The sequence below is a fragment of the Amblyomma mixtum genome, chromosome 1 (genome assembly GCF_055824585.1).
Source record: "Amblyomma mixtum isolate Tamu chromosome 1, ASM5582458v1, whole genome shotgun sequence".
NCBI classification, from domain to species: Eukaryota; Metazoa; Arthropoda; class Arachnida; order Ixodida; family Ixodidae; genus Amblyomma; species Amblyomma mixtum.
Genome location: NC_143012.1, coordinates 64,027,824 through 64,047,345, shown reverse-complemented (window position 1 = coordinate 64,047,345; position 19,522 = coordinate 64,027,824). Strand labels below are relative to the sequence as shown.

The 19,522-nt window shown below is 48.0% G+C and overlaps 1 protein-coding gene across 2 annotated transcripts in view; it reads right to left on the bottom strand.

Annotated features, from left to right (window-relative positions):
- LOC149366514 (pancreatic triacylglycerol lipase-like) overlaps positions 1–16,610 on the bottom strand; it is a 112,126-nt gene extending 95,516 nt beyond the window's left edge. The window contains exon 1 of one of the 2 annotated variants that reach the window (XM_089551123.1): positions 15,958–16,610. In XM_089551123.1, the coding sequence (XP_089407249.1) occupies positions 15,958–16,072 (115 nt within the window). In that variant the 5' untranslated portion in view covers positions 16,073–16,610. The remainder of the gene's footprint in view (positions 1–15,957) is intronic. The other variant, XM_089551117.1, reaches the window with a different exon arrangement.
- Positions 16,611–19,522: the final 2,912 nt, after the last annotated feature.

The window sequence follows — 19,522 nt, the reverse complement described above, 5'->3', positions numbered from 1 at the left end:
ACGCAAGCCTTAGGCTCTGAACGCAGATGAAGAATTAATGCTCGGTCTTATCGCCTCGCCTGGCATCAGATATTCTGGGATAAGTTCTACAATAAAGTAGAACTTATCCAAAAACTACAATCAAGTAGAATCAAGTAGAAGTGTGTCTTTTCTATCTGTGTCCCTGTCTTTTGCGCTGTTTTAAAGAATCATGGTTCACCAACTAGCCTGCACGTCTACCCTTGTAAAAATCAAGTATACATTTCTTTGGCGGCATCACAACGAACACAGTAAAGAGGTTTTGTAGTACGGAACAAACAACAGTCCTAATTTGTGATTTGGCCTCACCGTTATTGCACAAGACGTGAAATGTGCAGTCGCATGACTGAATGAACCGCTGATTTAACTGCATAGAGCACACAATATGTGGCGTGATGTCACAGATTCGCGACATCTCATACGAATACACGTTCAATACAGATGAACTAAGCGAGGATTCTTCGTCACTTTGAGATTATGTCGGATTTCGAATAAGCCGAAAACTTTTTTTGATAGCCGCCGTTATATGAGGGATCTTGAGTCCAGAATGTTCCATCCATAATTTTCATGGTGTCGACGTATAGCTGCGTTGCTTTTATTTCGTGTTTGACTAAGATTAGCGGGTGTGTCGCTATTGCGGCTATCGTAGCCCAGTAGCCATGACTCTATGTCATTTGCAGCACACGAGGTCGCGAGTTCGGTTCCCAAGCACGGCGAAAACATTTCTTCGAAAGCAAATTACGAAAAAGGCCTCTGTGTCGGAATTTTGGTGGTCGTTAATGAAGCCGACGTGGATGGAATTATCAGTCTAGAGCTTTCAGCTAGGCGGCGCTGCCTAACAGTGCAGCTTCGAGGCTGAAAAGCTCATGAATTTTTATATTTGGTCTCATTTCTCTCTCTGTCTCGAGATAATATTCTCATCTCGCGCGCGTGAGTACCTTTCAAGAACATTTCTGTTCGCATTTCGTCTTTGTCTTACGCCAACGCTGCGCTCCAAGGTCCCTAGCCGAAGGCATCCAATTGCATCGCGCGAGGGGGGGGGGGGGGGAGGGGGGGGAGGGGAGCATTGCCTTCGTTCGCGGCCGCGCCTTAATTAGAGCAAGGATACGAACCGGAGAGAAGGAAAAGGGGGGGGGGGGGGGGGGGAGGCCGCGGTCGGCGAACGGCCGCGTCCCCCCCCCCCCTCTCCGTTTCATTCGCCGTCCGCCTTGCGGCCGACCCGAAATGTGGGGGACTCGAGCGTAAGCAAGGAAATCAAAAAAAAAAGGAAAGAAAAAGCGAAAGTGTAGAAGCGGAGCCCGAAAGTCGGCCGGTCAGGGAAAAAGAAAAAAAAAAGCAAATGTTGGACGTCGATAGCAAGGCCGGAAACAAACAGGCCGGCCTGTCGCCCCGCTCACAATGACCAGCGGCCATCGATGGATGGGACGATCGAAGTACTGAGAGTTGGAAGCTTGTAGGAGGAGCACAGGGTCTGAATTGCGAAAGCGCTTGTCAAGCCTTCGATAAATCCATTCGCTTTGGCCACCCCAGAGGCCGTCTTAGCTTACGTAGCGTCGCGTGCGTTCTCGGGCGCGCTCCGGCGAGCGCTTTTTTATTATTCACGGCAGAAGAACGGTTGCTCCATTTTTTTCTGCTCTTGTTGTTTCTCCCCGAGTCGCCGAGGCTTTACTATACACCTGGACGACGTCGACCTGGTATCGCCCGGCCCTGTTTGCTCACGCTTGGGTGCGGAAGCCTTCCGTGGCGAAGGGGGATGGAATGCGAGATGCTTCCGGTTTCTCCGCCTCCTCCCTTCCTCCCACTCTTTCCTCCTCCTCATTCTTTTCCGATGTACTCCTTTATCGCGTCCGCGGTCATCGCGGCTTCGTGGTTTAAGAACCATGCAGGATGCCAGACGCCGCGGCTTCGAACGGGAGCTCTTCTGTTTGAGGCCGCGGCGTTATCTGTGCAGACGGCACGAAAGCAGCCAGGATGAACGCGTAGGAGAGGCGACAAAGGCAGGGAAGAAAGACGTTAGAGGTCGTGGCTGGGTTGGCGATGTAAAGCGAGGCCGTTCAGCGAGGAAGAACAAACGGCGAGCTGCTGCTTTGTGGTCAGTTCCGCACTGAGAGAAGGGGCGGCTGTCAATAACCGTTTCACGCCGGAAGAAGCGTCCGCGGAAGTACGAAATGTGTTAGTTCCGCTGGGCTGACTCGCGTGGAGTTAGACGGAACTTTGGTTACGTATCGCTATTAAGAGACGCTGCGTCGTGGGATTCAGGGCGTAGGAGGTGGCTTTTCACGGAGGATTCTCATGCAAACAACAGCTACCAGACGCAGACAGCACCGTGTAGAATTATGTATACATACCAACGGGGGCAAGAATAGCAGACCCCCCTCCTCCTAGTTCCGGCCTGCGCCACTCTGCGTGGGGGAGCCACCAGACAAACACCGGAAGTGCTTTGGCAGGTGGCGCTACTAATTTTCTACTTTAATTGAAAACTAATTTTCGTTTAAATAGGAAAAGCTGGTCTGGTGAAGTATTGGTATCGTCTGCTATCGTATTCGTATTATCTATCTCTTCGCCGTTTTCTTCTGCGCGCTCATTAATAAAATTCGTATCGTCACCGCAGGCCCGTTTCACATGCCAAATTCGATGACGTCAGGTGCTGTTTTCTACACTAATCTCGGAGGCTATATTACACAGTTATTCGCTTCCACTCAAGGGTCACGGAGTTTATAATTCTCTTGACGTCATCGTCAGCGTCACGACTTTGAACGCTGTGACGAGAAAAACAATATTCTACTTTGAGCTCGCAATTTTCTAGTAATAAATATGTATTTCAGTGCCGAACGACAGACAAGAAGGTCGCACAAAGACAAATAATTCCATTTCACGTATACATTAGAACTGAAAATGAATGATGTTGTCGGTCTTTGTCTCTTCACTGAGGTCTGAGCGGCGCCGCTTGAAGTCATCGGCCTTGTTTGACGTAAACATTTCTTGCCAACTTTCCCCTGCCTTCTATGAGCTGCCCGGGTGTGTTTAAGCGGATTCTCTCTGTTACGCGGAAAGCTGTCACGCTTAGCTGAAAACAGACTAGTGGTCATCGTCCGCATAAATGAGCACTGAGTCGAAGCGAGTAGCAGCGGCCCTCTTCAATGGCGCTCGAAAAGCCCGGTGAAGGTCGAGTTCATTGAGAATTAATTGATAGTGCCAGTGTGACAAGGCTGCACGCTCCGCTTTACTAAGTTAGTGACCTGAATTTTAATTAAGAGCCGTTGCAACATGCACGTTCACTTTCAGTTTCTCCTTTTAGAGCATACAGAGCGAGAGGTAACGTTATGTCGTCGTATACAGGGTGGTCTTCTTAATTCACAAGCTCAGCGATGCGCTGAGCGCGGTGGACGAGGAGAAGCTGGTCGCCTAGCGAGGAGAGACAGCCAGTGTTAACAAGAAGCTCCAATGATGTAGATGATGACTGGGTAGGGGCACAGAGGCCGTGTGCGATCTGTACGTTGCTTCATGGACTTGGACAATGTTTACACGGTGGTTCGTACGTAGATGGAGTTCAATATTGGAGTAAGACATGATGCTGGGCTTGTCGGTTCATGGTTAGAGCAAACAGAACAGAAGGCACGAACACACACACACAAAGCGCGGACTCTTTACTGGCACGTTGACAGTGCGATGAGGTTAGCATGGGTGGTTGTCGCTTGTCCCTTGTTCATAGGAAGAGTGGTAGAGGCCAGAGTAGAAGAAATGTATCGAAGTAAGACATGATGTTGGGCTAGTCGGGTCATGGTTAGAGCAAAATAGAACTGCGCGAAGACGACGGGACAAAAGAAGGCACGAATACACACACACAGTGCGCTGTGTGTGTGTGTATTCGTGCCTTCTTTTGTCCCGTCGTCTTCGCGCAGTTCTATTTTACATCAATATTGGCCCATTCCCCTGCAAGGAGCAACTGTGGTAATGAATGTAGACGACAGCCAAGGCACTGTTACATCACCTATTCGAAGTTTCGCATGCGAAGGGTGTTGCAAACTGAGGCTCTATTTACTTTAAACTTGCACTGAATAACCGGGCCGGAAAAGTATGAGGATTTAGCGTTAGCACTCAAGGCGGCACTGTGTATGCTCTTCTACAGCTCCCGGGAGTGACGTCACGAAAGACTCGAAAATATTCACGATTCACGACACGATTATTCGGAACGATTCTTACATCCGCCAGCATTCTGTACTGGGTGTTGGCTGAGCGATGAAACTCGAGGTCTCATTGGTATAGCGCTGGATGCCCGAGTCTTAGCAGAAGCACTAGATGGACATAGCTTGCTTTGGGGGCACCTACAGGACTATGCCAAAGAAGGCACGAGAGGCTGGTGCCTTTCACAGGAAAACTTAATGACTGCATTTCACGCACAAAGAAGTGCAACTGAAGACCCTCCTTGACATAGAGTGAACCTCTACTCTAACTAAATGATCATGATCAAACATTTTATCCAGTAGCGGATGATTAATATTCCCATCAAAAGCTACATTTAAAATCTAATGCGGACGGCTGTAGTGAAATAATCATCATAAAGAATGAGCATGCATGCGCACACGAGTTAATCACGCAAGCAGTAAGCACAGCCTGACTGACAAGGTATTTCGTGAGGCCGTCATCAATGGCAGTCCTGCTTTTCATTAGAGTTCAGTAAATGTTTACGAGCTGCGCGTGCTGTAGCCATATGCTTTTGAACCCTCACCTCTCTCGCAAGTCCCTGGAGGCGTTGATAGCACTGCAGAAGCTTACTGACTCACACTGCCCTCTGTACATTTGTACTTCCCTCCTCCGAAGTTTCACAAGACCTGCGCGCGTCTTTCGAAAGCGCTCATCGCTAAATGACAAGCGCGGAACTTCGCGCTGAAACCGAGCCTTCCGCGTCTCGGCGTCCTTGAAGAGACGGCCGCAGCGAAAGGGACAAAAACCCCAGTGCGCGGAGCCTCAATGGCCAGCGTCGTTAATAACCTTTTTTTTTCTTCTCGCCTTTCTGCAGGCTTCCGTGAGCACGCCTGAGGCGCGGCCCGTCGGCGTGACCGATCCCGAAATGAGGACGCTTCGGTCACGCGTGCCTTGGCGCCAAGAGAGGTGCATTCGGACCGCGGTGCATCGAGGGTGGTTAGGGCGCGGAGGCCTTTATTGCTCGGCGCGCCTTGTCCGATCCCCGCTTTCCGCCGTCACCTTTTGGGCGTGAAGGCCTCCGTAACATTCCGCCTATAGGCTGGTCCGTTTTTTCTTTGCGTAGCATTCAATGTCGTTCCCTCAGCTCGAGCAAGGTGTGGTTCAAAGCTTGTATCGGCGCCTGTCTTGACGATTCCTGCGCCGTCCTTGTCTTTAGCGCTGCGGGTTTATTAAATAGAAAGCTTTTTATGCTAGATAATTTGTTGCGATACTTTTTGCGTTTCTTCTCATTTCTGGGCACGAACATGGCAAGTGTGGTCTGCGTGGAAAGTTTGAAAGATACTATCAGGAAGGCGGCGACCAAATGTGTTTGGACAGTACGCATAAACCGGACAGCCATTGTTATACCCGCAGAAGAGTTGTAGGGTGCTGCAGCACTGGATCAAGTGATGGGTTGATGGTATGGTATGATATGGTATGGTATGGTATGGTATGGTATGGTATGGTATGGTATGGTATGGTATGATATGGTATGGTATGGTATGGTATGGTATGGTATGGTATGGTATGGTATGGTATGGTATGGTATGGTATGGTATGGTATGGTATGGTATGGTATGGCATGTCATGCCATGCCATGGCATAGCATGACATGCTATGCTATGACATGTACGGCTTAATGGCCCAGATCATCTAAGGCTATAAGGGACGCATTAGTGGAGAGCTCCGAACATCGCACAGTACACAGGCGTCTTGCGTTTCTTCGCCTCCATCAGAACGCTGCCGCCGTCACCGGGAACGAACCCGCGCCCTCAAGCTCAGCAGTCGAGGCATTATAACTACTGAACCATAGCGGCGGGTGAGTGGTGAGCTGATCGATTGATGAGTCCAAAGGTGCATGATGGTGATGATGGATTGTTATGGCGCAAGGACATCTGTGGCTAAAGAGTGCCATGGCACAAGGTTTTTTTCTTCTACTCAAGGCGGGGTCAAGAATCCATGTTCCAAGTATTTCACCCTAAACAGGCCGAGCACCCGACCAGGGGAAAGCTTGTACCCATTGTATCACCGGTGATTGAGCCCACAGGTATAAAAGTGTCGCAACTAACGCGCTACAAGATCCCTAGAAGAGGCCAATGTCAAGCAGCGTTTTAGACTATAGGATAGAGGTAGGGACAGTGATGACTGAGAGAGCGCGGCTGCTGACGTTTCTTCGTGGGATTACGCTACTACGAGATGTGTACGTGTTGTTAGCGACGCTGTATATGGTAATGTAAGCTGTCAGTCGTAACAAAACTAAACAGAATGCAAGTTAGCGTCGACATCCCGCGATCCTGCGCTATGCCGTGGACTTTCGCGGTCAACTCCGCGTTCCTTGTGTCTGTATATTTATTAGCCTTCACATCAAGTATTCCTTGGCGGATGAGAAAAGAACAGGCATGTATGCGGTCTGCGAAATGCCCCAGAAGTGTCAAAAGCCGACGGAAAATAAATTCTGCTGAGTGATGTTTTCCAAGTGGCCAGTCGTGAGGAGTCGGTAGTAAGGTACATGAATACTGCCCTTATCCCGCTACCCGCTTGATTCACGGCTCCCACTCAGCTCGTAGATGCGCCGCCTACTAAATCCATCTTATTTTGTTTGAAGTTTGTTCTATTTGCCCGCACGTTTTCTCCTGTACGCCTAACTGATTTGCAAGAACACTATTCTGAGACGCTTTGACGTGCACAGTGTATAGTCGTGCTTGGGGATGCAGCGAGGCTGTTGAAACTTTCCCAGCGCTCCTTATCACCGACTTGCCCACCGTACAGTGTATAACACCCTAAACAAAAAGAAGTGAAAACGGAGTAAACTGTCCTCAGGCGTACTTTCTTTTATAAAAGAGATGTGAACTTACTCGAATCGCTTCCCTAGAGGATGGGTGTGAAAGGAAAAAGAAGGGCGAAACATGAATTGTTCACGGCAAGAAAACTCAAGGAGGATGTCCAAACGTTGCTTCGAGGTGATTTGTATGTCATTTAAAGCGCACCCTCATTTATGTATGAATGAAGCGTAGTGGCAAAAGATGGAACTACTGTCCACTACAGGACACGGTGGTTATCTACACAATGGCACTGGAGTTCTCGTGTATGCTTCCTGCGGAAACCTACCCGAGAACTCCAGTGGCTTGTTTTAGTGCCCTCCTGTGTCTAGTTCTGATCTACACTTCCGCAGATACACGATAACTCCAGTGCCCTGTTCTACTGCCCTCCTGTCTCCGCATCTTCTGTTTGCTTCCGCTGCAGTGCCACTCCAGTGCCACTACGGGTACAATTTTACAGCAGTAATTGGGATTTTGTTCAGTGCTGTATCCATTCGCCGTCTTCCTGTGAGTGTAGAGGTGAAGACGAAATCAAGACGAAAATAGGCGTGACTGCGATGTCTACATATGCACGCGGCGTAGTGGAGGGCGCGACTGAAAACCGGTAAGACGACAACACATGAAATACGACACACATGCGCACATTCATTCCGCCGAGAAGGACGCATATTTGTAGCGTAAATATCAGAAATCACATGACGTCTCAATGCGACGGGGCCAAGAACCCAACCACTCATGCAGATCCATAGAAAACATACCGATCCGTAGATCAACAAAACAAGACACCGGCAGATGACGTTAGACTTTGCGCATGTCGTCTACCGGTGTCTTGTTTTCTGCATCTATGCATCTACACGTTATCGTATGGCTGCTTGGGTTCTTGGGCCCGTGGCTATGAGTCATGTGAAGGGATTTGCGACATATATATATGACTTCTGCTCCGTGGAATAAGCAGTTGGTAGTACGCTCCTATGTGTCGTCTTTCGTGTGTTGTCGTCGTAGTGCACTTTCAATCGAGAACATGCACCAATGCGACCAGCAACTTGTCCTATAGTGGAGGGCTTTGACTATTGATATCATGATCATGATTAATGCGGCCACATTGCTAGACGTACGCCTCTCTAATTCATCTGTTTAACCTTTTCCGTTGCTAGGAGCGGTCGCAAACTTTCCAATCTCCTTAGGCCACCGAAATCTCTGCCACCCTCTGCTACGTTTGCCTTCTCATAGAATCGACTCCGTTATCCCAATGTGTCGTCGATTATCTGCTCTTCAACTTACATGTCCTGCCCATGCTGATTTCCATGATTTCAGCTAGGATACCTTTAACTCGCGTTTGTTCACTAACCTTCATTGCTGTCTTCCTGTGCATTGACGTTGCCGCTGCCATTTTTGTTGCCATAACTCGCAGCGTTGGCCCCGCTTTAATTTGAAGCCTATCCATTAGTCTTTAAGTTTATTCCACACAGGTGAGTACACGCGAAATGTCGCCTCCTTAAAGGAGTATAGACACCTAACTTTTGGGTGCGTATTTTCTTCTTTGTAATGATGGGTAAGGCATTGCTATACATAAATTATCACGTGTTGTTCTCTTACGACCCCTAAATTATTCATAATCGAATTTCTTTCTCGTGCAGTTTCGGTTTCAACAGTCGAACGATGGCTGTGACGTCAGAGAGAGGTTATAGGTCACGTGAGGCACGAAAAACTGCAGTATAATCGGTTATATATTGGGGAAGGCTGGCTTCAGCACTGCAGTGAATTAAAATGATGAAGCAGTGATTATATCGCAATTTTTCCATGCCTCACGTCACCTATGACCTCTTTTTCGCGTCACAGCCATGATTCGTCCGTTTAAGCCGAAACCGAAACAGCATGATAGAAAAAATTCGATTATGAATTATCTAGCGGTTGTAGACGAATACCACCTGGTGATTTATGCATAGTAATGTATTCCGCATCATTACAGAGAAGATGCCACCAAACTTAGGTGTCTATACTGATTTGAGTGGAGGACGTGTGTCCTGGGAGGAAGGGTGTAAATGGGCCGGCCAAGAATCACCATGTTGCTTCGATAGATGGATGGATGGATGGATAGGAGCGCCCCTTTTGAAACAGGGTAGTGGCAACTGCAACCATGCTCAGCTTTTTTTCTTTATTTTTTGTTCAACTGTGTTGTTAATTCTCATTAAGATTCGCCATTCTCTTTCACTACGGTTTCCTAAACTTCTAACCTGATGTCACCGCTCTGCTTTTCAGCCACCAATCCTCCAATCGCTTTTTGCTAACTTCCACTGCAGATTTATTTGCATGACCATTGTTATCTTTAAACCCTGGGCCCTCAGGAAGAGTGAATGTGCCTGCATTGACATCCGGATGGATACCATCAACGAGAACAGAAAACTGGGCAAGTTGGAACGGATTCATGTTAACCTGCAGGGAATTAGTTGAGGCGTTTCTGATAAGCCAGGAGTCTGAAACATGTGTCGCATCACCTTCCATTAATCTCGTGGAAAAAGAGATTCGCGCTCTCGGGGAATGTGTGACGACAGGGTGATAGCGGGTGCCTGTCATGTGCTAAGATGCTGAATGGCTTTGTTGGGATGAGGCGTTTTTGCATTCCGTTACATGCGCGTACGGGTTTTGTGGGGGCTATCGCGATGTGTCTTTGTGTTTTATCGTTGTGTTTGGTGTTTATATATCTAACCCTTCTGGAAATAAAATTCAGTTGTTAGATAGCGCTCGTGTCGTCTCTCGTTTCTTCCACTACGTCCTGTGTTTCGCTCTGCTTTAAGATGGATACCATCACACTTGAGTATGAGGTTTCAATTGTTTCTACGGATCTGCAGTGCGCAGCGCCATCATGCAAGCATACACCGAACTCTTTGCGTTGCCTCGGATCCGACAGCCGCTGGGTATCCTGCCTCAGGGGCTACTGTATGCGAAGGACACTGTTCCTACACTCGGCCGGCCGCGGTGGGCTTGGCCGGGCGGCTCCTGGTCGCCGTAATCGTTGCGAAGGCCGTCCACGACTACCTGCTTCAGTTCGCGCTAATAGGGAGAAGCAAACCACTCGGTATCGACCTTCACATGAAGATACCGTCGTCGTTTGCTGTGCATTGAACGGAATACCCGAATGGTCTCGTTTTTTTTCCCCCTTCATGGGCGCAGCTTACAGGCCGCTCTTTTCCGCGCTCATGTCCTCAATCAATCTTCATTTGGGCGCGCAGAACCGAGATATTGACGTTATGTAAGTAATCAAGCGCGGAGAAATTAGGCCACAAAACCAAGAAGAACTTGTTGAATAAACGCCAGCAGCGCCAAGACACTGAGTTCATAGGCGGTGAAGGCATCACTTTCGTCGGCAACCTTGATGAGGGAATAGATTTCTTAGGACTATAGGAGAGTAATATGGTAAATCGCCGTACTCGTTTTTACTTGAAAGCCGCTGAACTGGTTTTTTTTTCCTGCTTCAAAGCCTAGGGACTCTGATAAGACAATTGGCTGCGAGTAGCTATCTGATTTTGTTTCTTTGTGTTTCCGTCCTCGGGCAATGTGTTTTGCTTGTGCGTGTTGGTATAGGACCCTTCTTTCTTCCCACTGCCCAGTGTTACTCTACACTTGACTAATCCTGCTTATCAAGGCTCGGCCTTGAGCTGGAACATTAAAGTAACGTCTCTCTCTCCTGCATATCCACCCGCACGGTCCTTCTTATTTTCGCTTGCCGCTGATGAGGTGCCCGAGGGTCATGCGATTTTTCTTCGGCTTGAATCTAAGTTTTTCATTTTTTTGTTTCCCAATCAAACCAGCATTACCACTTGTTAAGTGTGTCACAGGCACACACACAAAAAAAATGCCTACGAGAAGTTCTTGGACTCAGCTCCAAGTAAAAGTAGCCACATTTAAATTATTGCCTATTTTAAAGTACGAAAATCTGTTTTATTTTCCTATTATGCAGTGAAAGTGTCGATCTGCAGGGCTATTTGAAGTTACTGTGAACATTCTCGAAATTTACAGATTTTTGGAAGCCGGTTGGATTGTCAGGGTTTGGCACATCCCTGCCCAGAGTTTCTGGAAAAAAAAATCACGCCTTCCTCTTTTTTTGCTTCAAACTTTCGCTAATTAATTTGTGCTAGGCAAGAACAGGCTACATGTGTGATGCCTATACAAGTCGCAGGACTCTCAGCTGTTCATTGTACCATGGGATAGCTTCAGTTCAAATTGCTACAGCGACGTCATTGCAACAACTCTTTAAGGTCAACATCTCCTCTAGAGACCACGTGATGTCTTAACCGGCTTTAAAAAAAACAACATATGTTTAGCAGCCTAAAAGATCCACTGGAAGTACGAAACTATTGACTGCACTCCCACAATGTCACCTTCCCGAGAAATTTGCCGCAATAGTGGCGTGTTGTGCAGACTTGCATGCTAGTAACTTCGTCTAAATCATCTTCCTGCTCTCAGTGGTCAAATGCTTCCCATCTATCACACTCTTCGCCGAGGTAATGTTAGAAGTTTTGATTTAAATTTTCTTTTTTAAGCGCGTTTATTTAATTAGATATGCACCATAAGACGTTGCTGCATGCCCCTGAAGGCAGAGTGGTCCGTAGAAATCATGGTAGGAGATGGTCACAGAGAAAGAACTGTTGTACTTAGGGCAGCAAAATAAATTTCGCATGCCCCTGGAAACACCCAGATTTGAGAAATATTTTCTGATTACGTTCATAAACGGAAGTTTTTCCCTGGTCTGAAGAACATACATCGACGTCATGACCGTGTCACCCAAGCGACCCTGCCTTCTCCAGGGTCCTGGTAACGGTAGCTCTCAAGACACTAGGTTCCGGGCGATGTCCTCGCGTCGCGTTCGAAACACTACAGGTAGGCGTCCTAAACGAACCTGGCTAGCAGGCACGACACGTCTCTTCCGAGGCCGCTGGGTCCTTGGCGAAGAAAATAAAGTCACGCTGACACAATAGACATGGTGGAGTGCTCTCGCCAGACCCACTGTAGGTGGCGCGTGAATCTCCTCACGGCGGCAAATAACATTGAAGTGCTTGCGCAAACACACAAGAGATTTCTTCAGGCGAGACCAGCGGCCGTAACTGGCAACGCACAAAGAGCGAAAGTGAGCTCACTGTAGCGAGGCCTAGGTGTCCTTAGCGGCAGGGACTACACGCCTTGCCAAGTGAGTAAGCTGATGCCGTTAGGTGCCGCTAAAGTAAAGGAATGGCTATGAAACTTCCTGGAGTCGGAACGAATAAAACCACTTTGCTTATCTAGGGTCATTCACATGGCCAAAACCGTATTAGACGCAGACCCATGGGGAGCTGAAGGGACTCCATGGTTCCATCATGTCCAACATTCTTGGAGAAAAAGTTTTGAATATTTGAAAAATTTAAGGTATTGCTATGGAAATATTGAAGGGAATCGTGAATTTTTCAAGTGTACAGCAAATACCGTATTTTTCGGTGTATAAGACGCGGTTTTTTGTCAAAGATCTTGCTGGTGCGTCCTATACAAGGGTGCGTCTTATATGCGAATTTTTCGTTTTTTTTTTGCGAGTTCAGAAATTACTCAGGTTCATGCTCAAGCTTTTTTCAGCGAAAAAATATCACTACCAATGATGCGGTAGTAACACGGTTAATACTTCAATACGGGGACCGCCGTGCGCAACTTTCTTTAGGTGAACTTTATCATGAAACGGCGGGGATGACGACTTCCTGAATCGCAAACACGCGGTCGTTTCGGAGGCGCAAGCAAAAGTAATGTGAAATTCCAAAAGATGGCGACAGTCGCGCTTCACGCCATTGTCAAAACAAGCCAAGCCGGCGTTCTTTTTTAGTCATTCTTTGCAGCTTCGCAACCGTGTACGTTTTACGTCTGTGTTGGTGACTTCGGCGTGTGTTTTCCACTACCTACACCTGTCGTGCTCGGTCTTACTACAGTATGCCACCGAAGTTGCGCAAGAGTTACACCGCAAAGTTCAAATTATCTGCGGTCGAGTATGCTACCGAAAACGGAAATCGGGCTGCGGGCCTACGGAGCTACGGAGCTTTTATGCGATCAGATGAGTCCATCCATGGTTCATTTCGCGATGGTCGAGCAAGCGTGTTTAATTAACCCTCACTAGACTAAGCGGGTAAATTGGGGTGCGTCTTATACACGGGTGCGCCTTATATACCAACTTTTTCAATGAGAGCCTTCATATATGGCGGGTGCGTCTTATACAAGGGTGCGTCTTATACACCGGAAAATACGGTACTTTCTTTTACATTGTTTTCTTAGCTCGAGTCAAGCAGTTAAGACTGCCCTAGAAAACCATTGGGGAGCGCTTTTGGAAAGAGCAAAAACGCTAATAACCAAAAAAAAAAAGAAAGCCCGCCGACGGAACATCGGCGGGTGTATTCATTATTATACTGAAATCTTACAATATATGAATAAACGCGTTCTTAAACTGGTTCCCGTTCAAAAATGACTTTTCCTGAATTGTTGGGTATGGCTGCACTAAAGGGCAACGCACGAAGTGCAAATGGCAGAAATAGGGTGGATTTTTAAAATTTCATTTAATGAGATGTTAGCTGTTGTTCTCCGAATCTGTTAGTCATTTTCTGCTACAATGATGAATGCAGAGCTAAAAATGAATAGGAGTACAAGAAACGTTTCGTTTGTGCTGCCTTTGTTCCGTTCGTCGTCAGGTTTGCGCATTATGCTACTACCAAGACCGATATGTTGAGTGAAACGTTTCAAGTGAAGCTCACGACTGCGTGATGCATTATCATGCAGGAACCACGTGACCAGTTTGCAAACAGTTGTTGGCCACCTTGTGAGTACAGCTGCTAAAGAAGGATCAGTTATTCTTCAAGGTCTTTCGTTGCTGTGTGTTTTCCGAGGCTACACGCATATCCATTGTGTCCAAACTGTACGCATAGATGAGAGATAGTGCTTTCCGAACGATGTCCATCGCTGACGTCACTGACTGGCTGAATCAGCGGAAGTGGAAGTGTTGAGCGAACAATTTTCACAGCTGAATGACAAGGACTCAAAGACATATTATTCCACAAACATCTGCAAGCGGTCACCCAAACCCCTGAGCAGAAGACGATACCGCGATAGACGACTTCTCGGGTGCGATGTCGAAGTGACATTGCGACTCGACCAAGACCGACATCCTGGCGCCGCTATTTCAGCTGGAGGCTAAACCTGGCTAGAATCGGATTCGACGGGACGCGGCTCCAGAAGCAGGGCCGGCCGCAAACGTTTACGGGACGCGGCTGTACCGGAAAAAAAATTACTTGTGCAGAGACATTAGTGAATCGCATGAAATGCCTGCAGGTATTTATGAGGGAACATTCATGTTCCATGTGCACCCTATGATATCATTATCAGGCGTGACTGGGCTGTGACTTGCTGCCACAATAAATTTCTGTCGGAGTGCGCACGTATCAGATTTTTGTTGGCGACTGCACAGTACTGTTAATTACTGTACATCATTCGAATATTCCGCAGAAGAAGAAAATAAAATCAGTGAAATCATAATGCAGACAGTGCTTTTTCAGGCAACATACTCATGCTCACTTCGCTTGCAGGTCTACATGACTCTAATTTCCCGCAAGCTTTGCGTGTACAACCAAGGAAATTCAGCGAGGTGTAGCTTTTTTTTTTTTGCGGGATAGTGAACCGATCCTCCAATACGTGATTGACGCACGATGTCCTTCGCTGCAGCAAAGCACCGCGCCGGATATTGCGTCAAGCGAAACTCAAAGCAACGCTGCGCATAGCCCCTGTATACGACAAGACAAACACAATACGTTAGGAACCACCGCTACCTCCGTCACTCAGTTCCCGTCGGATATTTGTTCAATGAGGGTGGCACAACTCCACAAGCAGGCTTTGGCATTGCCTGTTTTCATGGAGGTAATCGATGACTGAGTTTGATGAAACACTGGCGAGAGCCGATAAAAAAAGAATGCCCAGGTGCCATCATGTATTACTTGAATCTAAGAGCACGTGCTAACGACTCAGCTGTTTGCGTGCATGGCAGGCATGTGCGTAGTTTCCTAGGCAAAGCCAGAGATTGCTTTCGGCTATAGAAAGCTTGCCGAACCAACTACGGATTAATTAGTTCATTGTATGAGAAAAAAAAATTGACAGACGTACGATAGTCGGTAATGCAAGATTTGAGCGTAGCTCTTCACACGCAACCTACAACCGCTGGCAGGTAGCATGTTACACTCCTAGCCACCCTCCGGGATGTTCCCGGAGCAGCCACCTTCCAGGTGGCGTTTCGCTCTGCCACTTGGATAACCCGTTACGCCAACAACGCCGACGCCGCAGAACGCAGGAACGGGCTCCCAACAGCTGCGCTCTAAAGAGAATCCTGATAGTTTCTGGTCGCCTTCTTCGGTGTACTGTGTTCAGACCGCTGTTTGGAAGCTTTTCTGAAAGAAAAGTGATCTGTACTGTGGTTTTTCTGCGAAAGCGGGTCTGTCTTGAAGATACGATCAGTAGCCGGAGGTTAGGTTTAGCATATGCGGTTTGATCGACAGTGTCTGCCACTGGCCTCTCCCTGCCGCAGAACCACGTGCTAATGCAGCTAATCTAGTAGTAGTTAGAAACCAATGAGGAAAAAAAAACACACGCTGAAAGCAGACGGTAGTTCGAAATGCGTGCTCACTGTCTTTTAATTATGCGCGAAATACTGGAGAGCTTGTATTCAGGGATTCCTCGAAGACTCTTAACCCCCAGTGTTGGTGAGCTGACCTTCTAGAAGTGAATGTCGTACGAAGTGAAAACGGCATACTCAGCCACAAAGACAGAGGTTAGATTGGGGTAAAGAAAAAACAATTGCCCTGCCCGCACCGTCTTGCGACACAACGGGCTCAGCCACAAAGACAGTAGGGAGGGATGGATGATTCAGGATAAATCCAAAACTCACCATCAGTGGAGTCCACTTGCTTCTCGAGCTCTCCTCTGCCATTCTGCGCCCTCACCACGCTGACCACAGCTGCGGCCGCGATGACCATCCAAGCGAAACTCCTTAGGCACGTCATGGCGTTACTTGTCTCTTGCCTGTCCCGTCTCTTCCACGACAGACGAAGTCTTCCGAATGGAACAGCTGGTGTCGCCGGTCACTACAGAAGATCGCGGTTATGGTTCAGGGAGAAAAAAACGCACAGGGAAGAAGACAAAAGACAACACCGTGTTCAATAGGGGATCACGCTGAAGTTCCTCGGGCCACCGAAATTGGGGGAAAAAAGTGGGCGAAAATGCAGTACCGCACTGCGTGAATGCGTTTAGGCGCGTCGGCGATGCGAGACGCTTTTGCGATCGAGCAGAGAAACAGGGGCTCTCCCTCTCCCTCTATGTGAGACCGCCGTCTGGGTCAGTCCTGGAGAGAGGCCACGGGTCGAACGGCCCTCGACGAGTCTCAGCAGGAGCGGCTGTGCAGCGCTGGGAAGACGACGCACCGGCAGAAACGGGCACAGTCGAGCATCACCCGGCGGAGTTGTCCGGCGGAAGAGCGCGGTAGTCGACGCGGTTGGCGCGAAAGCGAATCTGAGAGGGGGGCCCCTCTTGGTCGGCTGGAGACGGGGTGTGCCGGCGACCGGTCCAGCGCTGGAAGAGGAGGAGGAGGACGTCAACACCCTCTCTCCAGACTGCCGAGCTCCTCCGCTTTCGGAGACCCTCGGTTACACCGGTGCCGTTGCTTTCTCCTTGCCACAAGATCTGGCTTTGATACTCAAAGAGCAGCTGAGTCACAAGGCGAACCAGGAAGCTATAAGACGCTACTCACACGCCAAGCACGCTCAACGCCTGAGGCCAACTAACTACTTAGCAGACAGCTTTGTGATAATTTACCGCGATAGCATTAACGGCCCCGTTACGCAGAAAATCCGGAATTGGCGTTGTCGGCGTGGTGAGCGAGAAATCCCGAGCTCATGACTCTGGCAGGTGGTCCCCAGAGAGCAACATGGCTTACCAATGGATTAGCAATGGCTTACTCTTTCTGCACATATCTGCCCTATAGAAAAAATCTATGTTTTATTAGAAAAGAAAACTTTACTATGGCCCGCTTAGTTAAGCTCTTCATGCCTTTTGTTATGTTTCACTGACACCGATATTTGTATTTTATGTGCAATTCTGTGTAACAATGTTAACTCGCGAATCTACTTTTTGCAGCATTTCTTAATTGTGTGCCTTAAGTGAATATGTGCTGTTTTTCTTGTTTTTTCTTTTTTTGCAGTTTTCGTGTATAATGTTATATGCAATGTCTCTTTGGTTGATTTCATTTGGTTGCGTGGGGTTTAACGTCCCAAAGCGACTCAGGCTATGAGGGACACCGTAGTGGAGGGCTCCGGAAATTTCGACCACCCGGGGTTCTTTAACGTGCACTGACATCGCACAGTACACGGGCCTCTAGAATTTCTCCTCCAAAGAAATTCTAGCCGCCGCGGCCGGGATCGAACCCGCGTCTTTTGGGTCAGCAGCCGAGCACCATAGCCACTGAGCCACCGCGGCGGCTCTCTCTTCGGTGATATGGTCTGTTTTCTTTGGTTAAACCTGCCCACTGCTCAGTGGTAGAGTGTAAAGGGGGCGGACGCTTCGTCAGGCAACTTTTGTTTGCCCTTTTGTTAGCCTCCTCTACAACCAAGTGTTGTTGAAATAAATCTGAATCTGAATGTGAACATAGGAGGCAGGTGGGACACCCAGGTCACGTGACCTTGCAGCGTCCTCACAGCCTGCCCGCCGCGTTGTGAACGAAGTGGCCACCGTGGCGGTTAAATTAATGAATGGTACTCGGGAAGAGCAACCGGGGTCTCATACAGTCCCCACAGATGGCAGCACCTGCCATATCCCAGGGCAGTGGCGCATCGCTTAACCGCCGCACCACTGCACCAGGAGGGGTATGAGGACTCCCAGGAACCTATAAATGTAATTAAAGAATGGCCTTCTGCGTATATGGGAATCAACCCATTACGCTATCGCGTCGTGCACTTAAAGGGCAACTGAAGCGGTTTTAGAATTCCTTGATTTTAAGGTTGCCGAATGTCCGAAATGTGCAGGTAAAGCCTGCGAAATTGTTTTGCTCTAGCATATGAAATGGTGGCGTAATAGCCGATTAAAGTCGTCGTCGGCGTTCAGGCTTCTCTGAAGTGCACAGCGACAGGCAGAGGCCCCGATAATGACGTCACGTATGACGGCACTACGTTTCCAGCGAAGAAAGGGTTATTTCATGGAATAAAACCGACGCCATGGAAGGTGAAGCTCACAATGCGTTGTTTGGCGCCATCTGACGACGCACAGCAGCATGCAGGTGTAAGCAGCGGACATCTGAAGTTTCGGCGATAATGACGTCACTGCCGAGTTTCCTCGCACTCCTTCAGCGTAGTGAGGAGAAGCCTGAACATCGTCGCGGTTTTAATTGACGATTATGTCACCATTTTAAATCCTAGTGCAAAAATACATTGCATGGTCTATCTAGAAGCCTGATAGATTTGAATTCTTGAATAACCTCGAATTCTCAAAAAACTGCTTCAGCTTCCCTTTAAGGTGTAGCTTAAGTCTCCCCTACAATTTTTTTAAAACTTTAATATAGCCATTGCTAGGCTTGAACAAACACGTGCTGGCAAGCGTAGTTAACTTTGAAGCGTTTATACAGAAAGCCGCGCAGACTGAATAAAGCTGCACCTTAAGAAGCGTTATCTTGAAAACGGCATATGTGCAGCCGTCGTGTATGTTCTTATTAATTCAATTTTGTATCGTTATACGATAGTATGCTAGACCGAATAACATAGAGTGGAGCATGGCGTATCATTCAGGGTGCGTCCAAGATAGGTGCAGTTTAGGCATAAGTCTTCAGGACACAGGGCTTGAGTTTAAAGGGGTACAAACAAAGTATTTGGGTGTCCTTTTTGTTCCTTGAAAGAGGCCTACAGACCTAGTAATAATGAAAATGAGCTCCAAACACCAAACCGCAGCCTTAATAATTAATTAGAAACGATTTTTTACAAACAGTTCCGGTCTTGATCGGCGCCAGAGCTAAACTGCAGCTTGACGTCCCGGTCGACCTCGAGGTCAGCCTGGACTACCACATTCTTGATGACGTCGGCGTCACCGGCAAGTACAGGTTGCTCCTGTGAACAATTACTGGGTTTAGTGACGTCACAACAATTGGGGAAAGTGCCCCTTGACGTCACTCGATGCGTCTAGAAATGCCGAGCGGCACCTCGGACAACATTCAAAATTATATTTAAATTATGCTCTACTTAAAGCCTGCGACTAAAACTTGCTAGAAGGAATATCCTCACGCCCACGAAACAAATCATTTCTATTGTTTGCGTTCGAAATTTTGTGCTTGCGCTCCTTTAAGCTGTGTAGATGGATAGTCACCGTACATCTGGAGTTCAGAATCTCGAGAGGAAAAGGAAGACTGGCTGTTCTCATACCTGCAGTCTTATAGGGGCGTCAAGGGAGCTGTAAGTTGCCGGCTACCCTTATCG